Below are 23862 nucleotides of genomic sequence, written 5' to 3'. Positions count from 1 at the left end.
CGGCAGCAGCGTGTGTGCTTTTCTTCGGCTGATTATGTTTTAGATCTATTCGGCACCATTAAAGCCCTTCAATGATAATCTTATGAATCATCAACATTTGTCTGAGTTGGACTAGTTTTATTGTATTTTTTTGTGTTTAAAAGGCAAAAGTGAGCACCTAGTCAGAAAATTGATATTTGATGAACAGGGTATTCCCAAAAAAGTATCCACATTTTAGATGCTGGTAACTAAATCATTTGTTCTGTCTTTATAGACTGCACCCATTGAACTGAGTGAAAGCAACCAGACTTGACTTTGGAAAAAGGAAATGTAATCTAAAATGCTACTGGAAGTATGAAAACACAGTAGAGGTGAAAAGACAATTTACATGAAGTAGGATTTCAAAAAATCTGTCCATCTCATCCTGAATCATAATCAACGGAGAAGTTACATTCAAGATTAATCCATACTCTGATCCAGACCAAAGAGTAAAGAATTGCGAGTGGTACTTGGAGCGATGTAACAAAAATGCACACTTTCCCACAAAGATTGTGTGAAGTGATGAGGTCACATTCAAATGAAATGGATTGAATAACAGAAACATTTGCACCTACTGAGGGACCTAAAAAAATCCACATTTCAACCACTAAGTTAATTTACCAGCAATTGATTGTGTTTTCACACTTCCATTAGTATTTCACAATAAATTTCCTTTCTCCAAAGTCAAGTCCGGCTGCCGTCACTCAGTTCAATGGGTTCAGTCCATAAAGAAAGGATAAACAATTTAGTTTTAAAATGCGTATACTGTACATTTTTTGGGACACCCTGTATTTTTTTTTATTGATGATCCCATACATATTTAATTCATTAAACTGTCGTTCTCAGAATGTTGGTGTTATAATCAACTTTAGAGAAAATAGTTTCATCTGACATTTTTATATAATGCTGAGAGGTAAGGTTGAATGATCTTTAATTCCTGTTAAACCTCGTTAACTGTCCTCCTATACCTAAAAATCTTACTAATTAAAAGACATTATTATAACAAAAATACACAAAATCCTTTGAAAAGTAATCCACGTGATTTAATTTAGCGATCAGATAACTTTTACAAAGTCCTTGTGAATAAAAACAATAAATTTGGATTACACTAGCTTTCAAAATGTCCACTTTGGAGAGGGCTAGAAAAAAGTTATTTATTTTCTAAAATATTGTTCTGCAAAAAAAAAAGAACTTTTACAGTAGGGAGATATTTTTTCTTAAAATCCGGTTGTGTTTGATACCACTAATGTTTTGGGGGATCAATGATCTCTTGGTGATACAAATAGCAATTTGTTTTCCAACTCAAAGGTTGAGGGCTGAAGCTTTGGCCATAGCATCTGCATATACTGTTATTTGCCTTGAACGCTTGGTTCAATCCTGGTATCTACTGCAGAATAGGTAATCTGCTATCCCTACTGAAAATGGAAATGTTCTTTTTGATTTCCGACAACTTAAATTAATTTAAAAAAAAAACAACACAACATAAAGCCAAGAGCTTACTGGAGTTTAGTCTAGAACCAAGAATAGGGACTCTTGATCAAGGGTATAACTTTTTTTTTTACCTGTTACTACTTCCTCTGGCCTAGAACCTACTGCAGTTTCCATGTCAAGTTGAAAAACAGCCACTGTTACTTCATTATGGTGTCCTAAGTGCAGTTTAAGGTTCCTACCGGTTCCTGTCATCACAAAAGCCTCAATTTCCCGGAAAACACTCCGGGGGCTAATAGGATTTTCAAGAAGGTTTCCAAACTCCACCACAAATGTTGATTTAAGCCTGTCAGCCTGAAAAAATAATGTTCTTGTGTATTTCCTCAATAATGAGGTGGAGATGGACATGGAAGGTGCCCTAAATGCCAGGGACCAGGTTGGCATTCAAGACTTTGTTCTCCTGGATGAGACCTCGGAGGGAGCCTTCCTCAACAACCTCAAGAAGCGATTCAGCAAGGATCTCATTTATGTGAGTAGGATGGATGGATACAAACATCAATACCATTTGTGCCACTTATCTACGTAATTTTTACTCGCTCCTTTAGACCTACATTGGCACTTTACTGGTGTCTGTCAATCCCTATAAAGAGTTGGATATCTACAGTAAGAAGCAGATGGATGTGTACATGGGTGTCAACTTCTTTGAGCTCCCTCCTCACATGTGAGTAGGAGAAAACATTATTACGCATATTTGGATTCATGCCCGAGCTAACAATGCGATTTCCCGCACGCAGCTACGCTCTTGCCGACAACACCTACCACACCATGCTGGCTGAGTTCAGCAATCACTTTATCCTCATCTCAGGGGAGAGCGGAGCAGGCAAGACGGAAGCTTCCAAGAAGATTTTGCAGTATTATGCAGTCAGCTGTCCGAGCACCGCTCTGTTAAACACTGTCAGAGACAAGATGCTCATGTCCAATCCTGTCCTAGAGGTACCGGTAGTGGGAAATTTCCCTAAACAAGTCTAGCTTGCATGGGATATAAAATTGATTTTTATCTGCAGGCTTTTGGGAACGCCAAAACTCTGAAAAATGACAACTCAAGTCGTTTTGGGAAGTACATGGACATTCAGTTTAATAGTGAGGTAAGAAAGGTTTTGATTCAACGATGAAAATTCATATTAGGTTTGCAATATTCGAGACTCTCAGTGGTAAAAAAAAAATCAGTTAATAATAATAAAAGAAAGAATCCAAATAATAAGCATAACTATACAAACTATCATATAAACACACAGTTTTTAAAAATACTCATAAGTTGAGCACATTTATTTTACGTTAAGCTCACCTAGAAGGAGCTGACATGATCTTGCTGCTACAGGTACCACGACAACCAAAAACCTTGTGAAAGGCTGAGCAGAAAACGAAAAGAAAAATGTTGCGGTTTGGGCACTTTCGGTCACTTTAGCTATATTCCCTCTTGTGCTTTATAGCACTCATTTTTGGTTGCACTAGATCCAGACTTTCTGTTCTCAAGTGGGCCGGATGACTAGATGAATGTCAACTCCAAATTTTTTGCTTTGTTTCTCAGTAATATGCTTTATCATTCAGTCCAAGTTAGTAACCTAACCGACACATTATAATCACGGATTACAAGTGATCTTTTTCTAAACAAAACAATTTTTTACACACAATGGGGAAACTGATTTTCATGTTTGGCTTTAAATGTGTTGACTGGTTTATTTACTAGTTGAGTGAAAGCAGTTTTACACCTGAACCAAATCACCACGCTTTACAAACATAACCCTGAAGTGGGCAAAGAGGGCATTTGGTTTCTATTTATGTAAAAAATATAACTTTTGATAGAAGTGACCAAGAGACTCGCTTCTTTTTTTGACATATTACGAAATTTATGCTGGTCTGGATTAAATCATCCAATCGGCCGGATCTGTCCCACAAGCCGTATGTTTGTATGCCTGCACTAAATACAGTGAAATATTGTGGTCAAATATTACACAGTGTCCTTTTAAACTTCCTAATCACACTTTGTATATTACGGTAAGGTTTCAAAGAATAGGTTAATCTTGGTGCAAGTTCTCGACTACTCTGTACTCCTTCTGCCAGCCATTGTATGCCCCTAATGATTACCCGCGTGTTAATTGGAAAGGTTAACGACTAAATGTAGAGAGGTTACCACTGCTTCAAATCTGAACGAATAACTTAGTTTTTACCGCACTTTTCAAAAATAAAGGCAACACGAAATGGCAGGCAATTGAAATCCTTCAGGATGACAAAACCTTAATTGCTACCATGATCTCACACACTAAAATAAACTAAAAGTTGAAATAAAGACATTGTTGGGTACAGAGAAAAACATTAAGGAAAATAACCTATTGGATTCTCAATAATTACAGAGAGGAATGAAAGCCCACGTTCATGGGTTGCCCTAAGTTCCCATCCCCCATGGAGTCTCCAACACGACTCCCCTTCTTCCTTAATCATTAAAACCAACCATGTAAGAATTGGTGATTTTCCTTTTTCTCAAGCTGCGTTTCATCACTCATGTTTGCATGAGAGATGTCAGGGGAGTCATAGATTTATTAGTCTTTTGACACGGTACAACATCTTAATTGACTCAAGAAACAGTCATAGATCAGTCAAGATTTTATTTTAGCTTGTACTTAACAGAAATCTGTCCCCTTTACCACACGGTAAGTCAAGGGTGTAAATCTAAGACCCATATTCAAATTGTATTTGGCACGGCTTGTGTTATAAAATTAAAGCCATCTGGCGTTTCCTCGCAGCTTTGCTGAGCAGAGTATTAAATGTATATTAAATACTAATTCACTTATATTATAACTAGGGGACAGCAAAGCTCTGTCCAGCTTTGGGAATACCCAGGAATTAATTTTGTTTTATGAGGCTTTAAAGTCCTCTATGAATATAAGTCAAGTTGAATACTCATTTGATGCTTGTCACTGCAGTTTTTGTTAGTGTAGGCTAAAAATGGTGAAAGTAAATAAAGGAATGTTCAAATTACAGTCCAATCCCCAACCAAAACCTCAGAAGAGGTGAAAAAAGAAGTGGTTATTCAAGTGCTTCTAAGAAATGCACGTACTTGCACGCCCACCAAGAGGAGCTTAGCTGAGACTGCAATGATGACGTAAGCCAGCAGAAAATGTCAGTGAATGAGAAACTTCCAAATTCCGTACTGCCCTCCTAAAATTTGAAATGTAATTTGTATTAGTGAACACAACTTTAAAATGTATAATTTTACAAATAATTTATGTTTTAATGTTTTTGTGTTATAGAATGTTTTTGTTAGTTAAAAGTTCAAAAGACATAGATTTTGAGTTAGGGTATCTTATGTTGGAAACGTAATTAGCCCTGGTGAATTTAATCTGATAAGTCACGTTCCTAAGGGCCCGGTCACACAGCCGTTTGCGTCTGAATCATGGCCAGAAATTTCTGCCTGTGAAGCAGACACTGTTGGACGCTTTGAAATCGCCATACAGCCGAGATACAGCAGTGCTTTACACGCGGTCGGAAATTCACATGCGGTTGGCAGCGCGAAAAAGTTTTGCGCTGTTTAAAACTTTAGGGCCCGGTCGCCAAGTCTTTCACGGGCGTATCGAAGCTGAATCACGGCCATAAATTTCTGCCCGTGAAGCAGACGATGTTGGACGCTTTGAGATCGCCATATAAACGAGATACAGCAGTGCTTTACACTCGGTCGGAAATTCACACGCGGTTGGCCGCGCGAAAAAGTTTTGCGCTGCTCAAAACTTCAGACCACGTGTAACCGCGGGCGTCACACGAGGTAATGACGCGGAAATGACGTGGAACGACGTGCTCTGGCCGCGGCCAGGGCGTGGTTACACATGGGTATGACGCGAAATTTCAGCGGGTAATCGTGGATGGAGCACGGTCATAGCATGTTCTGCGCCTGTATCGCGGTGTTATTACGTGAAATTAGCGTGTTACGCGTGTGACGGTCAAACGCCTTTCTCCGCGTATATACAGCGCGATTTGCCGAGCACATGTCAGTTGTGCTCGAGACGTCAAGGGGTGGACATGGATCCCCGTCACCGTAGTGACCTCGTCTTAATCCATTTTTATTTCTTGACATTTCTTTTCATTTCATAACAAGATAATAAAATAAAAATGATAAACTATTACAATAATAACATATTGGCTTCTTCGGTGCCATAGCTTGAAATCTTGATCTTCACGGGACTGTGTCTTGAGCGGTTATGATTTCTACAGCCCGGTGTTATGCCGAGAAATGCATCCCTGCCGAGCTTTGCATCCCCTCGCTACAACAACCACTTTTACCTCGTTTTATCTCACTTTTAGGGAATGTAAAGGCGAACATATAACCAAATCCACTTCGTCTTGCATTTGTTGGGAATGTAATACAACATAAACCATTCTGTATTTGTTTTTGTTGTGAACGTAATCGAACGGTAATGCACACCGTATATAAATCACTTTTGAGAACTGTTATGCACTCTACCGTAAAGCTTATTATGCAGAAATAAGCTTTATGGTAGAGTGCATAACAGTTTCAATACGAGCGATTCGAATAGAAAAAGGCAAAATAAACATGTTACTTGCTCAAAAGTGATTTGTATACGGCGTGCATTACCGTTCCATTACATTCACAACAAATACAAAGACGGAATGGTTTAAGTTGTATTACATTCCCAACAAATGCAAGACGAAGTGGTTTTGGTTATATGTTCGCCATTAAATTCCCTAAAAGAGATATAAAAGTGAGATAAAACGAGGTAAAAGTGGCTGTAGTAGCGAGGGGATGCAAAGCTCGGCAAGGATGCATTTCTCGGCATAACGCCGGCTCGGCAGCTTTTATACCAGTGGTCCACAAAAGAAAATGACGCGGAAATGACGCGATGAGGAAGCGGAACAGTCGCCGGCGTCTGTTTTGCGGGCATACCACCGATGATCAGCGGGTTGGCCAATTTTGCGCATTTTCCATCGCGGGCAACCACGGGCAAAGAAAAAAACGCAAAATTTTACCCGCGATACAGACGCAAACGGCTGTGTGACCGGGCCCTAATGAATACACATACATGTATGAAGATCTTGAAATATTAAAAAAAACATAAACTTGCAAGGAACTATGGTTTCCTCAACAGCTTTTTCAGTGTTTCAGAGTTGAAAAGTCAAAAAATTATTTCACATTATTATCCAATTAGATCTGGACCGTTTTACAAAAAGAATGGATACACAGTAGAACAGTGATTTTCAACCACTGTGCCGCAGCACACTAGTGTGCCGTGAGAGATCGTCAGGTGTGCCGTGAGAAATCATCCAATGTCACTTTTTAAATTTTAAAATTTTATGAAACATGAATCATTATCTGCAAATATTATGTCATTGTCAAGTGCTGTAAAAACAGGGGGTATTATAAACTATATTGTAATTAAACATACTGTTCAGTGACATTTTACAACATTTTTGGTTAGTGGTGTGCCGCGAAATTTTTCCAATGTAAAAAAACGTCCCCTGGCTCAAAAAATGTTGAAAAACACTTCAATGGAAGACTGGTCAAAAGGGTGCAATTCCAGCTACTGGTCTCCCTGTGCAGAGTTTGCATGTTCTCTCCATGCCTCCATGGGTTTTCTCCGGAACTGCGGACCAAAAAAATGCCCGACAGGTCAATTGGTGATTCATTATTGTCCCTAGGAATAAGTGTGTGAGTAAATGGTTGTCTGACTATGCGTGCCATGTGATTCGCTGGCAACCATTTCAGGGTGCCCACTCCCCACTGCCCAAAGTCAGCTAGGATGGGCTCTAGCACTGGTGAGGGTAAGCGGTTCAGAAGAGGAATGAATGAATACATGAATGTATACCTCTACTGTAGTCTATGAAATGCATTTTGTTTTTTGTAAAAAGTAGTGTAGCTTCTACCTGTGCAACAGGGGGATGCAGTTGGTGGCCACATCCTCAATTACCTTCTTGAAAAGTCAAGGGTTGTGCACCAAAACCACGGTGAGAGAAACTTCCACATTTTCTACCAGCTTTTGGAGGGAGGAGAAGAGGACCTGCTGCACCAGCTGGGCCTGGAAAGGGACTGTCAGCATTATCGCTTTCTAACTCAAGTATGTGAGTGAATTTTTGTATATTGTTGGGTTGAAAAGGTACTTTTGCCAGTTGTCCCTCTGTTAACTACCCAACAGGGAGAGTGTGCTGTTGTGCCTTCCATCGATGACAAAAACGACTGGAAGACAGTCAAAAATGCACTACAGGTTATTGACATTGATGCAAATAACACTAATGTAAGTTACGTCATTGATGATTTTACAAAAAGTAAATAGTCATTGAAATGGCCTTTCAATTTTTCTACAGCACTTGTTCGGGATTGTTGCCAGCGTTCTTCACCTGGGGAATGTCCACTTTGAGCCTGACAGTAAAGGTCATGTCACTCTCAACAACAAAAATGCAGAGTTGCGCTGGGTCTCCAACGTAAGAAATTCAATACATACAATCTACTTTATTTTAAACGAAAATTTCAAATAGGTCCACTTGTCATGTTTCACATTGCAGCTTCTTGGAATTGACGCTCACAGCCTGCAAGAAAGTCTAACATACAGGAAAATTGAAGCCAAAACAGACCAGGTGTGACTTGGTAATCACTTCTAACAGAAATGTTGGACAATTCAATAATAATTTTGACTTGTGAATACCTGTAATTCATTTTCTCTCAAGGTGCTTAGTCCGTTTACTTTGGATCACGCAGTTTATGTGCGGGATGCCCTGGCGAAAGCTATATATGGACATACCTTTACCTGGCTGGTAAACAGAATCAATGAGTCCATGGAGAACATGGTGAGCTAATGAATAATGGACATATTTTTATAACCTATGGTACCTAAGGTAATGGTACAGCATTACCTATTTTTGCAACAGTACTATCAGGCGTGGTGAGTACTGATACCAGGTATCTGTATCAGGCTGATATCTAGGATTACTCCTTTTAGTATGTAAAACTACCGGTGTTTATAGCTGTAAGGTGTCTGTCAATATTTTTTTAATTCATTGTATTATATATTTTAAACAAAATATGCTATTCATAAACAAATATTTAAAAGAAATACAATATTACAATTCAATTTAAATAATCTTAAGAAATTATCCTATTAATTTATTTATTTTCATTTGCTCTTTGTATTTGAAAAAGTCTATGTATAAAAAGTACTAATGAAACCAGTATCAGTGCCAATACCAGCTTTATTGTAAGGTATTGGTATTCTGGGTGTTGCCCAATACCGCTATGAGCCGTATTACAATGATAAATTACAAAAATTCGAAATTAAAGGAATAATGTATTTTTTTAATTCAGGCAATTTTGGAGAAAATTATTATATTGGGGGATGAAGATTTTTTAATTCATAAAAAAAGGTGGTACAGTATATGGTATTTGTATTGATGATTACTTCATCAGGGTATCTGTATTGTCTAAAAAAAGTGGTATAGACTATCCCATATTATTATAATTATCATCAATTTTTTCATTAATTATTATTATTATTATCATTATCACTATTGTTATAATTGTTATCATTCTTATTATTATTATTGTTGTTGTTGTTGTGGTTAATGTAATGTTATTGGACTAAATTTCAGGATCCTTCACGAAAAACTGTCATTGGACTACTGGACATCTATGGCTTTGAAGTTTTTAATATAAATAGGTAACATTTATGTATGTATATACTGTATGCATGTATGGAGGTTTTGATGTATAGATATATGGATGTATGTGTGTATACATTATAAAGGTTTAATTGAGGAACACATAAGTGACACTTTGCTGAAGTTTTTGCTTTCTTCATCTCACACCAGTTTTGAGCAATTCTGCATAAACTACTGCAACGAGAAGTTGCAACAACTTTTCATCCAACTTACCCTCAAAGCTGAGCAGGAGGAATACGAAGCAGAAAATATTGAGGTTCTTATACAAATCCCCAAAATAAAACATACATTCCGAATGAACATGACTAGTGGCATTGGACAGTGTCCCAAACACAATTTATTTCACTCAGTGGGAGCCGGTCCAGTACTTTAATAACAAAATCATCTGCGATCTTGTGGAGGAGAGACACAAGGGAATCATCTCCATTCTGGTATGTTCTCACTGACATACACAAAACTTACAATCCTGCGCCGAATGGGAGAACTGATTCCATACCAATGGATTCTAAACATGCAGGATGAGGAATGCCTGCGACCAGGTGAGGCTACAGATCTTACCTTCCTTGAAAGGCTGGAAGAGAAAATGGGCAATCACCCTCACTTCATTTCGTAAGTTATATTCTGACTATATTATTTTGTTTGATGTATTTAGTTTAAGCCCAAATGCTGTTGGAAAGTCTGGTATTCACAAGATAACATTTTGAATGCTTTTTAGTCCCTAAGAATGGAAAATTGTAAATAGATTGTGTTTATATAACGCTTTATCAGTCACTGAGGACCTCCAAAGCACTTTACAATTCACTTCACACTTTACCAATTCACACACACATTCCCATTCAAATAGCATAGCCAGCCTTGAGAGGCGCCCACCTTCATATTGGAGGCAAGAAACAATGCTGTATCATCAGACAACTAGGTCAAATATGATTTCTTTCGTAATAATAGGCAAACCTTTATTAATTTGTCTTTTTAAAATTGATACTGTAATGTACGATAAAAAGTAAAAAGGGTGATATCGGACAACCTTGACGGACAGACCTCAAATTCTATACAATTTCTAGGTTAGTGGAGCATTGGAGGGTTGCGATGCCCGAGTTTGATTACAAGGCTGCATGACATTTTAGCCTAAAAGTGTCAGTCACAAGTAAAAACGAAAAAAGAATAAAGGACAAATGATGCTAATCATTGACAAAGTGAGGTTCGTGTGTGGTGAGGTTCAGATTTACAAAAAAATAAACCTACATCTTATTTATCATTTAATATGCAAAGCCAGAAAGCAATGTGTGAACTGTAGCATAGGAAAAAACCTTTATTGTCCTACCATAACTTATAAATTAAGTCTATGCGTTGCTCCTTTTCAATACATAGGTAATCTTCCATTCCAAAAGAACCAAACAATGAAAACTATTTTACTGGATTGCTTTACTTGCTATTAATTTGCTAATACTATCACTAAATATATTGTTTGTGGATGAGGTGTGATACAAATCCGAATCCTTGGTCTCACTTTCGCCCTCTTCCATGAGGCAAGAGAATTGCTGACCTCACTCTATTGAAGGAAACAAAATACAATGTGAAAATTCTGCCATTTTGAAAGAGAAAAAAAAGAAACTGTGAAGTTAAGCTAGAAAGAACTTGAACCAATTAACATAATTTTAATTTTACTTCTCCAAAATAATGGGTGAGGCTGCCTCTCCTGACTGCATGCCACTGAGTCAAACAATCAGTTTTCCTTTGCCTGACGTAACAAGAACTCTTCATCTGTTGTCACCCTCTGCATCTTGGACTGTAGACACAGACTGGCTGATAAAAAGACACGACAGACGCTGGAGAGAGGAGATTTTCGGCTCTTACATTATGCCGGAGAGGTCACCTATTGTGTTGTGGGTAAATTAAAGATCAACCACCATGTTTGCAGTCAAATATGTAAGTATTGTTTGAGGACGACTTCCTGGTATTATATCATGTGCTTTATAGGTTTTCTGGATAAAAACAATGACCTGCTTTATAAAAATATTAAAGATGTGAGTATACAACTTGAATCGAAAATAGAATGATTCCATGACATGTTCATTTTTTGTATTTTTAAAGTTAACCTCATGGTGTATTTTTTTCCCCACAGCTGGTAGTTCAATCCAAAAACACAATTGTCAAGGAATGCTTTTCCTGCACAGACCCGGACAGCAGGCGAAGACCAGAAACTGTAAGTCCTCTCACGCTTTCAATGACGTCTTTTCACGACTGCGAGACGCCTCATCTTCAAGTCCTGTGCACCTGACAGACGGACTGTTGACTCAGGATGATGAGGTGCTTCCTGTGCGTAGGTGGCCACCCAGTTTAAGAGCAGCCTGCTGAAACTGACAGAGATCCTGGTGGCCAAAGAAGCCTGGTACATCCGTTGCCTGAAATCCAATGACTCCAGGAAGCCAGGTACATTGATTACAACATATTTTTAAGATAAGGTGAGTTCCGGGAAGAGGAATTACTTTTTCTTCCTCGCGTGTTCGAATCAGCATCTGGTTTGTGAGACGAGGCGGGTAAAAACAAGCGCGTGAGTGAGCGGTCTGAGTTTTTATAACAATAAAAAAAATTAAAATGAATATTCAGGGCTTGTGAGTAGAGAACAAGTAAGTAAGTAAGTAACACAGAAATTAGTGGAAAATTCACAAGTCACTGGTTTCCACAATTCCTTAGCCCAAACTGGATCCTGCAGTCAGTTTGATAAGACTCAAGGCGTCCCTCCCAACAGTAAATTAGAATACCACAATGCGGAGACCATGTAACTACTTGATATATGGATATATTGTGGCGACAAGTGAATAAAAAAAAGAATACATAAATACATTCAAATGGAGTTAGTGGATGAGAGTATCACAAAATGATTCTTGATTAAAATGTTGATGTGAGGATTCAAAATAATAAAAAGGACATAAATGGCAAATGGACTGCATTTATATAGCGCTTTAACTATTCATTGATGACCTACAAAGTGCTCAACAATACACTTTACACTTTACCCAATAACATTCACACCAATAGCGGAGTAGCCTACCTACTTATCAGGTGCATTGGGGGTTCAGTGTCTTGCCCAAGGACACTTTGACATTTAACTTGGAGGAGCCGGGAATCTTTTCGTCCCCAAGACAACTGCTACTGCTGCCCCATAACAGGAAAACAGATTTCAATATTTTAACACTCGTATTTGTAAAATTTGACAAAGCAAAATCCACTCAATTAAATCTACTGGCAGTTGCTCATTTTAACCAAACTTTATGTATTTAGCACTTGAAGGTCCCTTTTTTGATTATATATAACCGTAAAAATACATCTAATTCTATAAACAGGTAACCCAGCGGCTGTTCATAAAAAGAAAAGTGGAGAGGCCCCGAAAGGGAACCCAGTGGAACACCATATGGCAATAGTGTAGCACAAGACAGAGCTAACAGAGAGTTCTGTGAATTAAAAATATGTTTGCTAGTCAATCACGGCTAAGCTTGTAAAGTCATATGATCGATGTATAAAAAGGGCGAGCAGTTATTAGTCGTTTCCTAAACCCTGAGCAAGTGTGAATTTAATTTTTATTCAAGAGCGTCTGACATTCATGAACACTAATAATATTGTATATTTATTTTTTCACTCCTAAAGAATATGCCACATGTGTTTTTATTCACATGTCTCCCTTCTAAACCAGGACAGTTTGATGAAGCCCTAATCAAACATCAGATCAAATATTTGGGCCTGATGCAGCACCTGAGAGTCAGACGTGCTGGTTTCGCTTATAGGCGGAAGTATGAAGTCTTTTTACAGCGGTACGAAGCAACACACTCTACAAGCACCATAAAAATGACAAAGATTGTGCGTATTTATGTATTACGTATGTTACAAACTAGTTCAAATATGTGTAACATTCAACAGATATAAAGCATTGTGCCCAGCCACCTGGCCACAATGGAGAGGGGAACCGTCCGACGGTGTCTTGGTGCTGGTTCAACATCTCGGCTATATGCCAAATGAGTACAAAATGGGAAGGTGAGAAAAACAGACCATCCACCTGCAAAGAGTTAATCGATGGATGGATGGATGAATGGATAAATAACTGGGCTTTTCTTCTGAGTGAGCCTCTGAAAAGAATAATGTGAAATGCTTTTTAAATAGTTTTACTTACTTTTATTGATTGTTTTAGAATCACACAATCCAATGTCATTTAAAAAAAACAAACTAGAAAAACATGATATGTATCCTTTATTGCCAAATCTGTTATCGTCTTGTTTTTATATTCTTATCTTTTACATTCTACACATTTTAAGACTGTGGTGCCATGAATCTGGCATATGTACACCGCGAAACGAGCATTCTGCATTTAATGGTATTAGTTTGAAAATTTCAATAAAATATGTAAAATAGTTGTCTCTCCATGTAAAATAGTCTCATTCTTACCATATGTTTAAGCTTATTAATAATGGGTTTGAGATGTACAGTAGTTTTACAAAGTACATTTTTTAAAACCAAATGTAAAAAATACTAGAAAAGTACTTTCAATTTAGCAAAGTTTGTGAGTAATTAAATACATTTTGATGTAAAAGTATTTTGGTGTTTTGATAAATCTTGTGTCTCAAAAGTAGTCACGTGGTATCTGCACGGTAAGTACTGAAGGGTTCTATCAGCTAGAAAATAACGTTTGTGAGTAGAAATGAAAGTTGAGCAAAATATTTTGACCTTCAGAGATATACTACAACTACTACTACTACTAAAATAAATAATATTAATAATAATGATAATAATTATTATAATAAATAATGATAATAATAATAAATTATAATTGTTTTCATATTGTACACATATTTTGATATCGTAAATGAGGTAAAATACCATAGAAAATAATCAGCTATTTAAAAAAGGTTAAAATATAAAACTATCCTTGAAATAATCAGTTGATTCTTTAAAATGAAAATGTAATATTTTAAATTGTATTAAATAATTAAAAAAAAAGGAAAATAAGAACAAATTAAAAAGCATCAAACGTAACAGAAATATGTAAAAATGCAATTCTAAAAAAAAACTCGATCAGAAAAAAATCTGTGGTAAGAATTTCAATTAATGAACTTATACATTGGCTACTCTTGTCTTTCCAAATCACTGACATCCTGTCTAACCTTCCTCTGGGCAGTTAAACTCTGCACAGTGCTGGATTCATCTTAAAAATAGAGCCCTCTATGTTGAATGGATTTTATTTTCTCAGATCCAAAATATTCATTCGCCATCCAAGAACCCTGTATGCCACCGAAGATGCTTTTGAAAAGTGCAAACATACATTAGGTGAGAGCAATATTTCTTCTCCTTGATCCATCACCCGTGGCACACTCCATGATTATTTCTTGACATTTCAGCTTCAAGACTCCAGGCCAAATACAAAGGCTACCGGGCAAAGGGCGAGTTCAAAAAACAGAAGGAGGCTGGTACGTGCTCAAGACACTTAGCAAACTTCCACAGAATAGAATAGAATAGAATAGAATAGAATAGAATAGAAAAGAATACAACAGTCTTAATTGTCAATGACATACCTGTCAACCTGTACGGTTTTGCCGTACAAAGTACGTTTATTATGCATTTTAAGACGTGATAATTTGTCAATTATGGGTGCCATCCGGTATAAACCGACTATTACGAAACGGCAAATCAATCAAGTCAAACGAGTTCGCTGTGTTAGCCTCTATCTAGGTAATGTTTTTTTCGTCGCAAACAAAGCGAGGGGTTTGATATAGTGAAAGAAAGTCCGTCTCTTTTTAGAGAACCGGCTTTTTCGGCTCAACTCATGAAAGAGAGCCGGTTCCCAAACGGCTTGCTTGCTTTGATGCATTACCTGTATATTACAAATTATTATGTTGTGTAAAGAAGTTAAGAAAAAAAGGAAGTATAAAATAAGAAAATGAAAAACGACAGGTTTGTGGTTATCCCTTTAATCAGTATATTACCAACAATGATTTAATGCAAAAATGAATTCATAATTTGAATAGGGAAATGTATTATTCTACTTAATTCTTTTTGCATGTATTTTTCCTTCTACAGTGAACGTCCAAGCTACTTCATTTTTTTTAAACTTTTTTTATAATAAACCTCATTCATGTCGAGCAACCCAGTATCTCACAACAAAATGTTAACAATATATATGATATAACGAAACACATGTACAATATAACATGTTAAACTACATAAATAAACACGTTTGAACAAAAAATGGTGTAAGATTATTTTGTGTTTTGTAAGGGAAAATACGACAGTTTGTAAGGGCATGGAGCCATGGAGGTTGACAGGTATGCAATTTTAAACACGTAGCGTACATTGTTAAATCAACACACCAGGATAAACATGCAAAAGACGACTTAAAATGAAAAATAACACAAAAGGAATATTGCATATTATTTGGATAGATAGGCAGTATTCACAAGGCGGAGCTTTGTAGATTTGCACAAGTTGTAAGTGTATAAAAAATAGTGTGATAAAAAAGAGTGCGATGACATTTGCATTGAGCAGAATAATAATAAAAAATTAAATATGAATATGCATTTTTCTATAAAAAAAGAAGATCGTTTTTACTATCTTTTGTACTTGTTCAGGGTGGTGATGTTTCTGAGGAAGAAACAGTCTCTTAAATGACACAAGAGCAGGTCAAAGAGTTCTTGGCTGGGGTGAGAGGATTAGCGAGAATTTTATGAAGACTCGGGAGAGAGCAGCTGATGATTTTCTTGGCTGTGTTGGTGACTCTCTGTCAGGATTTTATGTCTGCTGTCGTGCTCCCTCCGTACCCCAGAGTGATGCTTTATGTCAGAATGCTCTCCATAGTGGCTCTGTAGAAGGACACCAGAAGGTTATCTATTAAGTGTTTTTTCCTGAGCACTCTCAGAAAGTGGAGTCACTGGTGAGCTTTCTATACTAATGCTCTGATGTTGGCAGACCAGGAGACGACCGTCAGAGATGTGCACACCCAAGAGTTTGAAGGAGTGGACTTCAGCTACACAGTTTCCATTGATGACAAGTGGAGCTGGGTCATGCTCTTTTCCTCCTGAAGTCAAATGTGGCTTCCTTAGATTTGGTGGTGTTCAATATGAGTTTGTTTACAAACACGACATTGTCAGCTTATGGTGTCGTCAGTGGAGAGGTTAACCCAGTAAACAAACTGATGAAGGTCCAGTGTAGCAGTGTTGGGGGACTTTGATGTGCTGGACAGCAACCTTTCTAATGCACTTAACGACCACACGCAACAAGGCTGTGGTCATTTATCACAGCTGATCCCTTGGGAGTGGAGGTGTTGAGGCAGGATGGAATGGTAATCTGTTACAGGTAATAATTGAAGAGTGTTGTGAAGACTGCTGTCAGATGGTCAGCACAGTACATTAATACTTACCCTGTTACATCTTTTTGGGGTTTGCAGTTCCTAACCCACTTCTTATGCCATGCTCTTGAAGAATCATGGTGCTACTGATAGTTGTTAGGGCGTTTGGTTCAAATGCTAGGAGATTGCCATCTTCAAAGGGGGCAAATACAACTCCTAGCAAAAGCTAGCAAAAAAATCATCAGTCTTGGACAAGTACTCACCCTGACATTTTCTTTTGTAGAAAAAAACAAAAAGCATGAAAAAATGATATTGATTTTCAAAAGTACAACTCCTTGGCATTCAAAAATACTAAAAAAGACCAAGCAGAAGGAAAAATATGGAATCATGAAAAACAGACAAAGAAACACTTTGGACACTTTTTTTCAATTTCCACCACAGGTTTTCAATAGGGTTGAGATCTGGGCTATTTGCAGGCCATGACTGGATGTGTCTTTCTCCAGGGAATGCTTTCACAGTTTTTGCTCGGTAGCTTAATGCATTGTCAACTTGGAAAATAAGTTCATCATGCCAAAACATTTTTTTCAATTGAAGGAATTAGAAAGCTGTGCAAAATGTCAATGTCAACTTGTGCATTTTATGCAGATTTGACCAAAGCCATCTCCCCAGTGTCTTTGCCTGACATGAAGCCCCATACCATTAAGGACTGTGGGAATTCTGATTCTTTTTCAGGCAGTCCTTTTTGTAAATGTCACCGGAACGGCACCAAACAAAAGTTCCAGCATCATCACCTTGTCCAATGCAGATTCTTGATTCATCACTGAAGATATCCTTCATCCAGTCATCCACAGTCCATGATTTCCTCTCCTCAGCCCATTGCAGTCTTATTATTTTGTGCTTGAGCATCAACGATGGTTTCCTTTTGCCTTTCCTATATGGACATCCCATTTTCATTGGGTGGTTTTGCACTGTTCTGTCACAAAAATTGTCTCCAATTCCCTCCCATTTACTTTTCAGTTGTCTTGTGCATTTTTGCGTTTTAAAGACTTATGACCTTTAGTTGTTTGTCTCGAAGCCTACATGTCTTCCTTAGCCTACCAGTACACTTGACTTTGACAACCTTCCTATGCTGTTTTTACTTGGTCCAAATCTTTGACACAGCTGACTGTGAACAGCTCACATCTTTGGCAACCATACGAGTAGAGTTACCTTCTTCAAGAGGTTTTACGATCCTGTCTTTGGTCTCAAGAGACATCTCTCTTGTTGGGGCCATGAATTGTGCCAATCCACTTTATCCAGGAGCCCTCCAAAATGTGATAACTTCACTGTTTTACACTGCTGAACAACATGCAAACTTTATCTAAGCCAGGTGCCCAATTAAGGGAAGGAAATTGACTGGGTGTGTCCTTATTTTCTACTCAAAATGACTGATTGTGTATTTTTTCCTCAGAATTGAGTGATTCGATATTTATTTCCCTGTACTTGCTCTATGAAAGTAATATTTACTGACCATTGCAATGTTTTTTCTTAATCTATTTTAGTGTTTCTTAATGCCAATATGTTGCACTTTGGAATGACCTTAAGAGTGTTTCATGTTTGTGATCTGAACTTTTTCTACTGAGTAAAATGTCTGAGTGAGGGCTTGCCCAAGACTGGTGATTCCATACTTTTTGCTAGGGGGTTGTAAGAGATTTACATGTCAAGACAGGTCACATTTATTTGTATGGCTCTTAATCATAGAGCTTGTCAAAGGGCTGCACATGCGACAATTACATTGTATCCTGATCAGAAACCTGTAAGGAAAAACAATCCTATGCCAGTGAAGCATCAGCCCCAACAGTCAACCAGTTTGTTAATGCCTAACTTTGGGTCAGCCCTGGGCAGGCAGTAAAGAGGCTTGCCTTCTGTTCTGAAGGTGGTGTTCCGGTGTTTGGGGAGAGTACAAATATTGCTACTCATAAAGACCCTTCTTTTTTGTTCACTCTGACATTGTTCACACAGTTTTTAATGCAAGGAAATACAGAGTCAGTGCACTCCTGTAGGTAATGATTTTCTAACACATCACAGTAAGTCTGTTGAACAGTCGTACAGCTGAGAGTGAGTGATATGACGCCAGTGCAGTAATACATCCATACGTAAATTCTTATTTATTGTGTGCAGCAACGAAGATTGAGACATGTTGGAGAGGAGTTCAGGCAAGGAAGGAGAGAGACAAGAGAGCTTGGGCTGTCAAAGTCATCAAACAGTGAGAAGACAAGCTGATAATAGAACTCAGGGACCGCCAAATATTTATCCAGATACCATTTTATTCCTCAGGTTCATCAAAGGTTACATGACCAGAGGACAAGCAAAAGTCACAGACAACTCTGAGTATTTGGCGTTTGTGAGGCAGAGTTACCTGAACAGGCTGAAAGTCAACCTGCCAAAAACAGTTTTGGATAAAACCACCTGGCTCTCTCCACCACAAGTGCTGGCCGAGGTATGCTGGAACTGCCTCATTGCACACCTTCACGATGTGTTGGTAAACCTTTGCGCCGTCTTTCTGCTCCAGACATCGGAAATGCTTCGTCGGCTGCACTACCGTCTCATGGTGCGCAAATACGTCAGAGGGATGACACCGCAGAGAAAAACGCAGGTAGCACATTCAATAATTCGACATAAGCAACATTTTTCCTGTTGTTATTTAAGTTTGCCTTTTTCCCCCTAGATGGAAATGAAGTTCATTGCCAGCTCCTTGTTCAAAGGAAAAAAGGAAAGTTATCCACAAAGTGTTGCTCAACCTTTTGTGGAAACCAGAATCAGTGAGTGAGATATTTGATATTTGACTATGAAAATAAGCTGGTGGGTGATTTAGGCATAATGTGAAAACGTAGTCATGTTTATTTGTTTAGACCTTTATCACAAGAATTCTCAAACGGGCTGCCCAGACCACAAACTATAACAGACTACAGATTGTTATTACAGCATCCCCCTGATCTAAAACCTTCATGAAGGCAAGAAAAAATTTAAAAACTGAGGTAATCCCTTCTTCCAGAATGACCAGGCTGTAATAGATGCTGCAAGGGCATTGTCTCAGTTGTGTTCTGCCCTTTATATGTCAACCATTTTGAAAGCACACTTGTTAAACCTGATATAGCTAAGAAAGATACATATACTGTAGGATAATCCAATTCCTACCACAACCTTGATGTGAAGTTCTATGAAGAACCAGTTCTTTGTTAGGTCCTTGGTCTGGGTACCTTGCCATTCGGATCACCGAGAAGGAATTTTCTTGGGTGGGAAAAGAACCTTCCAAAACTACAAAGAGAAACGGAAACAAAACTCATCTAGATCGGGCTTTACATCCTTTGTGAATCACATCGCCACTGGGTGAAGTCAAGATGAAGAAAAGGAGAGATTTAGTTTTCCAATACCAAGCAATGTTTTTCTAAGGATTGCTATGATAATCGTGTCTTCATCTCGGAAGTCCAAACGATTGTTGCTAGCTGCGGTATACTTCTAGAAAATTATTTTTAAGGATTACTTGCAATATCTCGAGTTTTAGTCAAGGCAATATTAAAACATAATTGCATATGTTGAGTCTTTGCAGAACATTTGAAATGATTTACTAGGGCATAACTTGAGTATGACACCCTTGTATCGAGTCTGTGGGCCACTACGGGTTGCTTTTTTTCTTCAAATTGACCTAGCAAGAATTTATTGATAGTATCATTTACTATTTTGTATTGTTTTATACTACTAAATAAATGTTGCAATATTTTAGATGTTTTTTCCCCTCAGAATTATTATTCCAAATTCATTTTTGGTCAATGCTTTGAAATGAAATTTCAACCAGGCACAACATAATTTGATACTTGGTTATTCTAAATAGTATAAAGCAGCACTTGAAACCTTAAAAACAATATGATATAAATGTGTATTTTAAAAAATTTAAATGTAAAACTGTCTTATTTTACTTAAACATTTAGTTATATTTTTGCTAAGTTTGAAAAAATGGTTGATTCAGATCAAAGACCAACATGAGCATGAGCTTGTACTAAAACCCACCAAGTATGGACAAAATAAAAGGGTTTTTGATTAATTCATTTTCTAATTTGGGAAATCATTAGTATTTATTCCATTGAGATATTTTTTGCATCCAGTACTTTGTTTTGTTAGTCTGTGTCTCAAACTCACGGCTGAGGCCAAATGCCGCCCCTAGCATGATACTTTGAGGCAATGCCTTGATATGAAACTTAAAGGGACAGTGTCTATTATTTGGCCACTAGATGTCGCTGTATTCTGTCGAGCCACCAAAAACGAGTGCTGAAAACTCAACAGAAGAAGACAAAATACGAAGACTCAAAGTTACCAAAACGCACCTTATTGCTTTTAAAAAGAAGATAAGAGAAGAAAAGAAAAAAATGGAAAAAAAGAAAAAAGAAAAGAAACAAAAGGACAAAAAAAGAATAAGTGAAAATGAGAAGAAAAAGAAATCTGACAAAAAGTTCAATTTAAGAAAAAAAGGAAAATAAAATTGAAAAACTAAAAAAAGGAAATGAAAAAATGAGAGAAAACGGCATTTTTTCTTGTTTTTGTCTTTTTTCCTTTTAATTCCTTTATTTGCTTTGTTTCCTTTTTTTCCATTTTCCTTTTTTTGCTTTTGTTCTTATTGCTTCTTCCCTATGTTTTATTTCCTCAAAAAATCCCTTTACCTTCTTTTGGTCTTTCTTTGTGAAAGGCTGGGTAAAAGAAAAGAAAGAAAAAGGGGACTTCCTGCTCACTTTCAGTCTCCGGGGATTGTAGTTTTCCTTGGACTCATTTTTGGTTGCAGTTCAAATAAAAGAATCTTGTGGATATATATATAAAACATCGTCCCTTTAAGAAAAGCGGACTGTTTTTATCAACGCTGTTTTTGTGAAAAAGCTCAATTGGCCCAACCTCACCCTGACCCTAGCTTTAGTGGCCGCCCAACTTAAATGAGTATATGACCCCTGGTCTATAGTATAGAACAATATGACATTGATGCTATTTCAAAAAGATGTTTATAATAATAATAATAATAATTTCCTTGTATTGTCATTCTGTGTAACAATGTACCAGCTCAGTAGCCTAGATGGTAAGGCGCCCGCTTTGAGACTGGGAGGTCGGTGGTTTGCGCCCCGGCCGAGTCATTCCTAAGACTTAAAAAGTGGTCGGCGGCGCCCTCTGTTGGCTGCGGCTGCATCGGCTCGCTACAACGGGTCAGGTGCAATCGACATTTCGTTCTGTGTACATTGTTCCATTTGATTCCATTTTTTTCGTGTTTTACATATTCAAACTTGTTTTGTGCAAAAACACATGGAGAAAAAAAATGGAGTTAAGTCGTTAGAATAGCAGCAACAATGATTACTGTAAACATTAAAAATAATATCAAATGGGTGAGTATAAATACAGTGGAGTGTTGCGCAAATCTGACACTAATCACTGGAATTTGAAAAGGGGGTGGGAAGATCTTATCTGGGACATTTGATACTTTTTAAAAATATCCTCTAGAAAATAACTGAATCTTTTAAACAAAAACTTGTATTGTTTTAGGTGATAAAGACATCAATGTGAAGATTCTTCAAATGATTCGCAATGAACATATCAAGGTAAGTGGTGATAAAATTCTTGAATCTTTGATTTGGTACGGTTACCGCGAATACCATCAGACTGATACTTTTATTTTTCCAAAATGACAATAGAAACTTGCAACTAATGCCTTGGAATTATAAGAAAAATGTTCGACAGTACACTAAATAAGTGTTCTTAGACCAATAACCGGGGTACATTAGTGTATCATGAGACCTTGTCTAGTGTGCCCCAGGATGTTGAGAAATGCTATCTTTGCAAAAAAAATACTTGGTATTGATGACCATGGAAGATATAAGCAACAAAACATCGTAGAAGCTGATTTGTATCCTTCTAGTACGGCGTCCCAATGATTAAATACGACAGGAATGGCTTCAAAACGAGGCCGCGGCAGCTCATCCTGACCCAAGTTGCGGCCTACATGATCGAGGAGGCAAGGATCAAGCAGAGGATTTCGTATACTGCCCTCAGAGGTCGCTATTGTTATTACCACTACTCGCTCGACTCTGAGTTAAATGGACCTTCTTAAATTGCAGGGATTTCGGTCAGCAATCTGACAGACAGCATCGTTGTGTTACATGTAACGTGTCAGGACCCCAAAGAAAAGGTAAAGAGAGAACACCTCTTTTAAATCGAGTCAATGTTTTTTCAAAATTTAAAAATCTCACCGTGGCGCTGACTTTAGGGAGATCTCGTCATGCAGTGCAACCACTTGTTTGAGCTGGTGACCAAACTCAGCATCATCGCTAACAAACAAAATGCGGTCCTGGTGTGTCAGCGCAGGTAGGTTACACAACAGCAGCACAAAATGACATCCTTTCTATGTGAATTCAAATGTTTGCATCTGTGCACAGCATCAAGATAGAATTTCAGGCTGGGAAGGAGAGCGTAGTGGAATTTAACACAGGCCCAGAGCCCAATGTGTACAAAGCCAAGAATGGACATCTCGTGGTGGTGCGTTCAGGTTGCTGTGACAATCACTCAGGCCACCTTTTAAGATCGGCAACATTTGTCATTTCAGGTTGCCACTCGGGCCAGGCCGAGGTAACACGAGGTGACACTCAAGAGGCCCCTGCATATTTCATCAAAGACCCCTGGGCTGGATCAGCATGGCCCCACAATAAACATCTGACTTCAGTTATGCACTTTAAGCCGGGCCTTTTTTGATGGAACGTCTTACTGATTAAATTTACATTTATGATCTTTAAATTTACGTTTTTCAACCCACCCACATGCACCAATATTATACGAAAGGCAATAAATTAAATATTGATCCAGGTAGTCGAATGTATTTATGTAGCATAGGACTCAGGAAGTGCATCCTTGCATGTTTGGAGAAGCTTGAAAACCCCTAAAAGAATCATGTGTATCAATTAGCGCCTCCTAGTGGTAAAAAAATACATCAGACATTTAAAAACAAAAAAATATTAAGTTAAATCAGAAATAATAAATGAAATATCCGCTATCACATTTCATTACAGGTCTATACATTATACATGACCCGCAAATAAAATCTGATATTATTGTCCGTCACCTTGCTGCTAAGGGTACCCCGTTTGTGAAAGGCTGGGCAAAAAAAAATAAAAGATGGTGTGGTCACTTTTAGTTTCTGAAGTTTGTATTGTTGCTTGTGTTTTTTGCATTAAATTTTGTTTCCACTAAAAATAGAGCTGCACTTATGGGGCAGATAATACACACTGTCACACGGACTAGAATCCTTTATGAGTACATGCTGTTTTACTATATACCGCTTAAAATTTAACATGAGGCTTACCACA

The 23862-nt window shown here is 37.7% G+C and overlaps 1 protein-coding gene across 1 annotated transcript; it reads left to right on the top strand.

Annotated features, from left to right (window-relative positions):
* Positions 1-1843: 1843 nt before the first annotated feature.
* myo1ha (myosin IHa) lies at positions 1844-23648 on the top strand. The gene is made up of 31 exons (XM_088335043.1): positions 1844-1975; positions 2052-2167; positions 2241-2439; positions 2511-2591; positions 7389-7568; positions 7647-7745; positions 7816-7932; positions 8014-8085; positions 8176-8295; positions 9094-9161; positions 9313-9418; positions 9513-9593; positions 9680-9771; positions 10955-11049; positions 11140-11186; positions 11285-11365; positions 11487-11592; positions 12854-12971; positions 13078-13191; positions 14402-14478; positions 14550-14618; positions 18653-18737; positions 18809-18971; positions 19044-19127; positions 19200-19293; positions 22049-22104; positions 22422-22557; positions 22621-22691; positions 22770-22867; positions 22939-23038; positions 23106-23648. Exons 1-31 carry the CDS (start codon positions 1847-1849, stop codon positions 23130-23132), a joined length of 3081 nt encoding a protein of 1026 aa, XP_088191169.1. The 5' UTR covers positions 1844-1846; the 3' UTR covers positions 23133-23648.
* The last annotated feature ends 214 nt before the right edge of the window (positions 23649-23862 follow it).

The sequence above is a fragment of the Urocampus carinirostris genome, chromosome 5 (genome assembly GCF_059441175.1).
Source record: "Urocampus carinirostris isolate Australia breed hairy pipefish chromosome 5, RoL_Ucar_1.0, whole genome shotgun sequence".
In the NCBI taxonomy this organism is placed as follows: domain Eukaryota; kingdom Metazoa; phylum Chordata; class Actinopteri; order Syngnathiformes; family Syngnathidae; genus Urocampus; species Urocampus carinirostris.
Note: the sequence above shows the minus strand (reverse complement) of the source record. Positions and strands in the feature narration are given on the sequence as shown.

Bases quoted from the DNA above. Each gene is read 5' to 3' on its own strand.
- myo1ha (XM_088335043.1), top strand. From the start codon at position 1,847: ATGGACATGGAAGGTGCCCTAAATGCCAGGGACCAGGTTGGCATTCAA. The intron at 11,050-11,139 runs GTAAATTAAAGA...TGTGCTTTATAG, and splicing joins GGTCACCTATTGTGTTGTGG to GTTTTCTGGATAAAAACAAT. The intron at 22,558-22,620 runs GTCGCTATTGTT...CTTAAATTGCAG, and splicing joins TTCGTATACTGCCCTCAGAG to GGATTTCGGTCAGCAATCTG.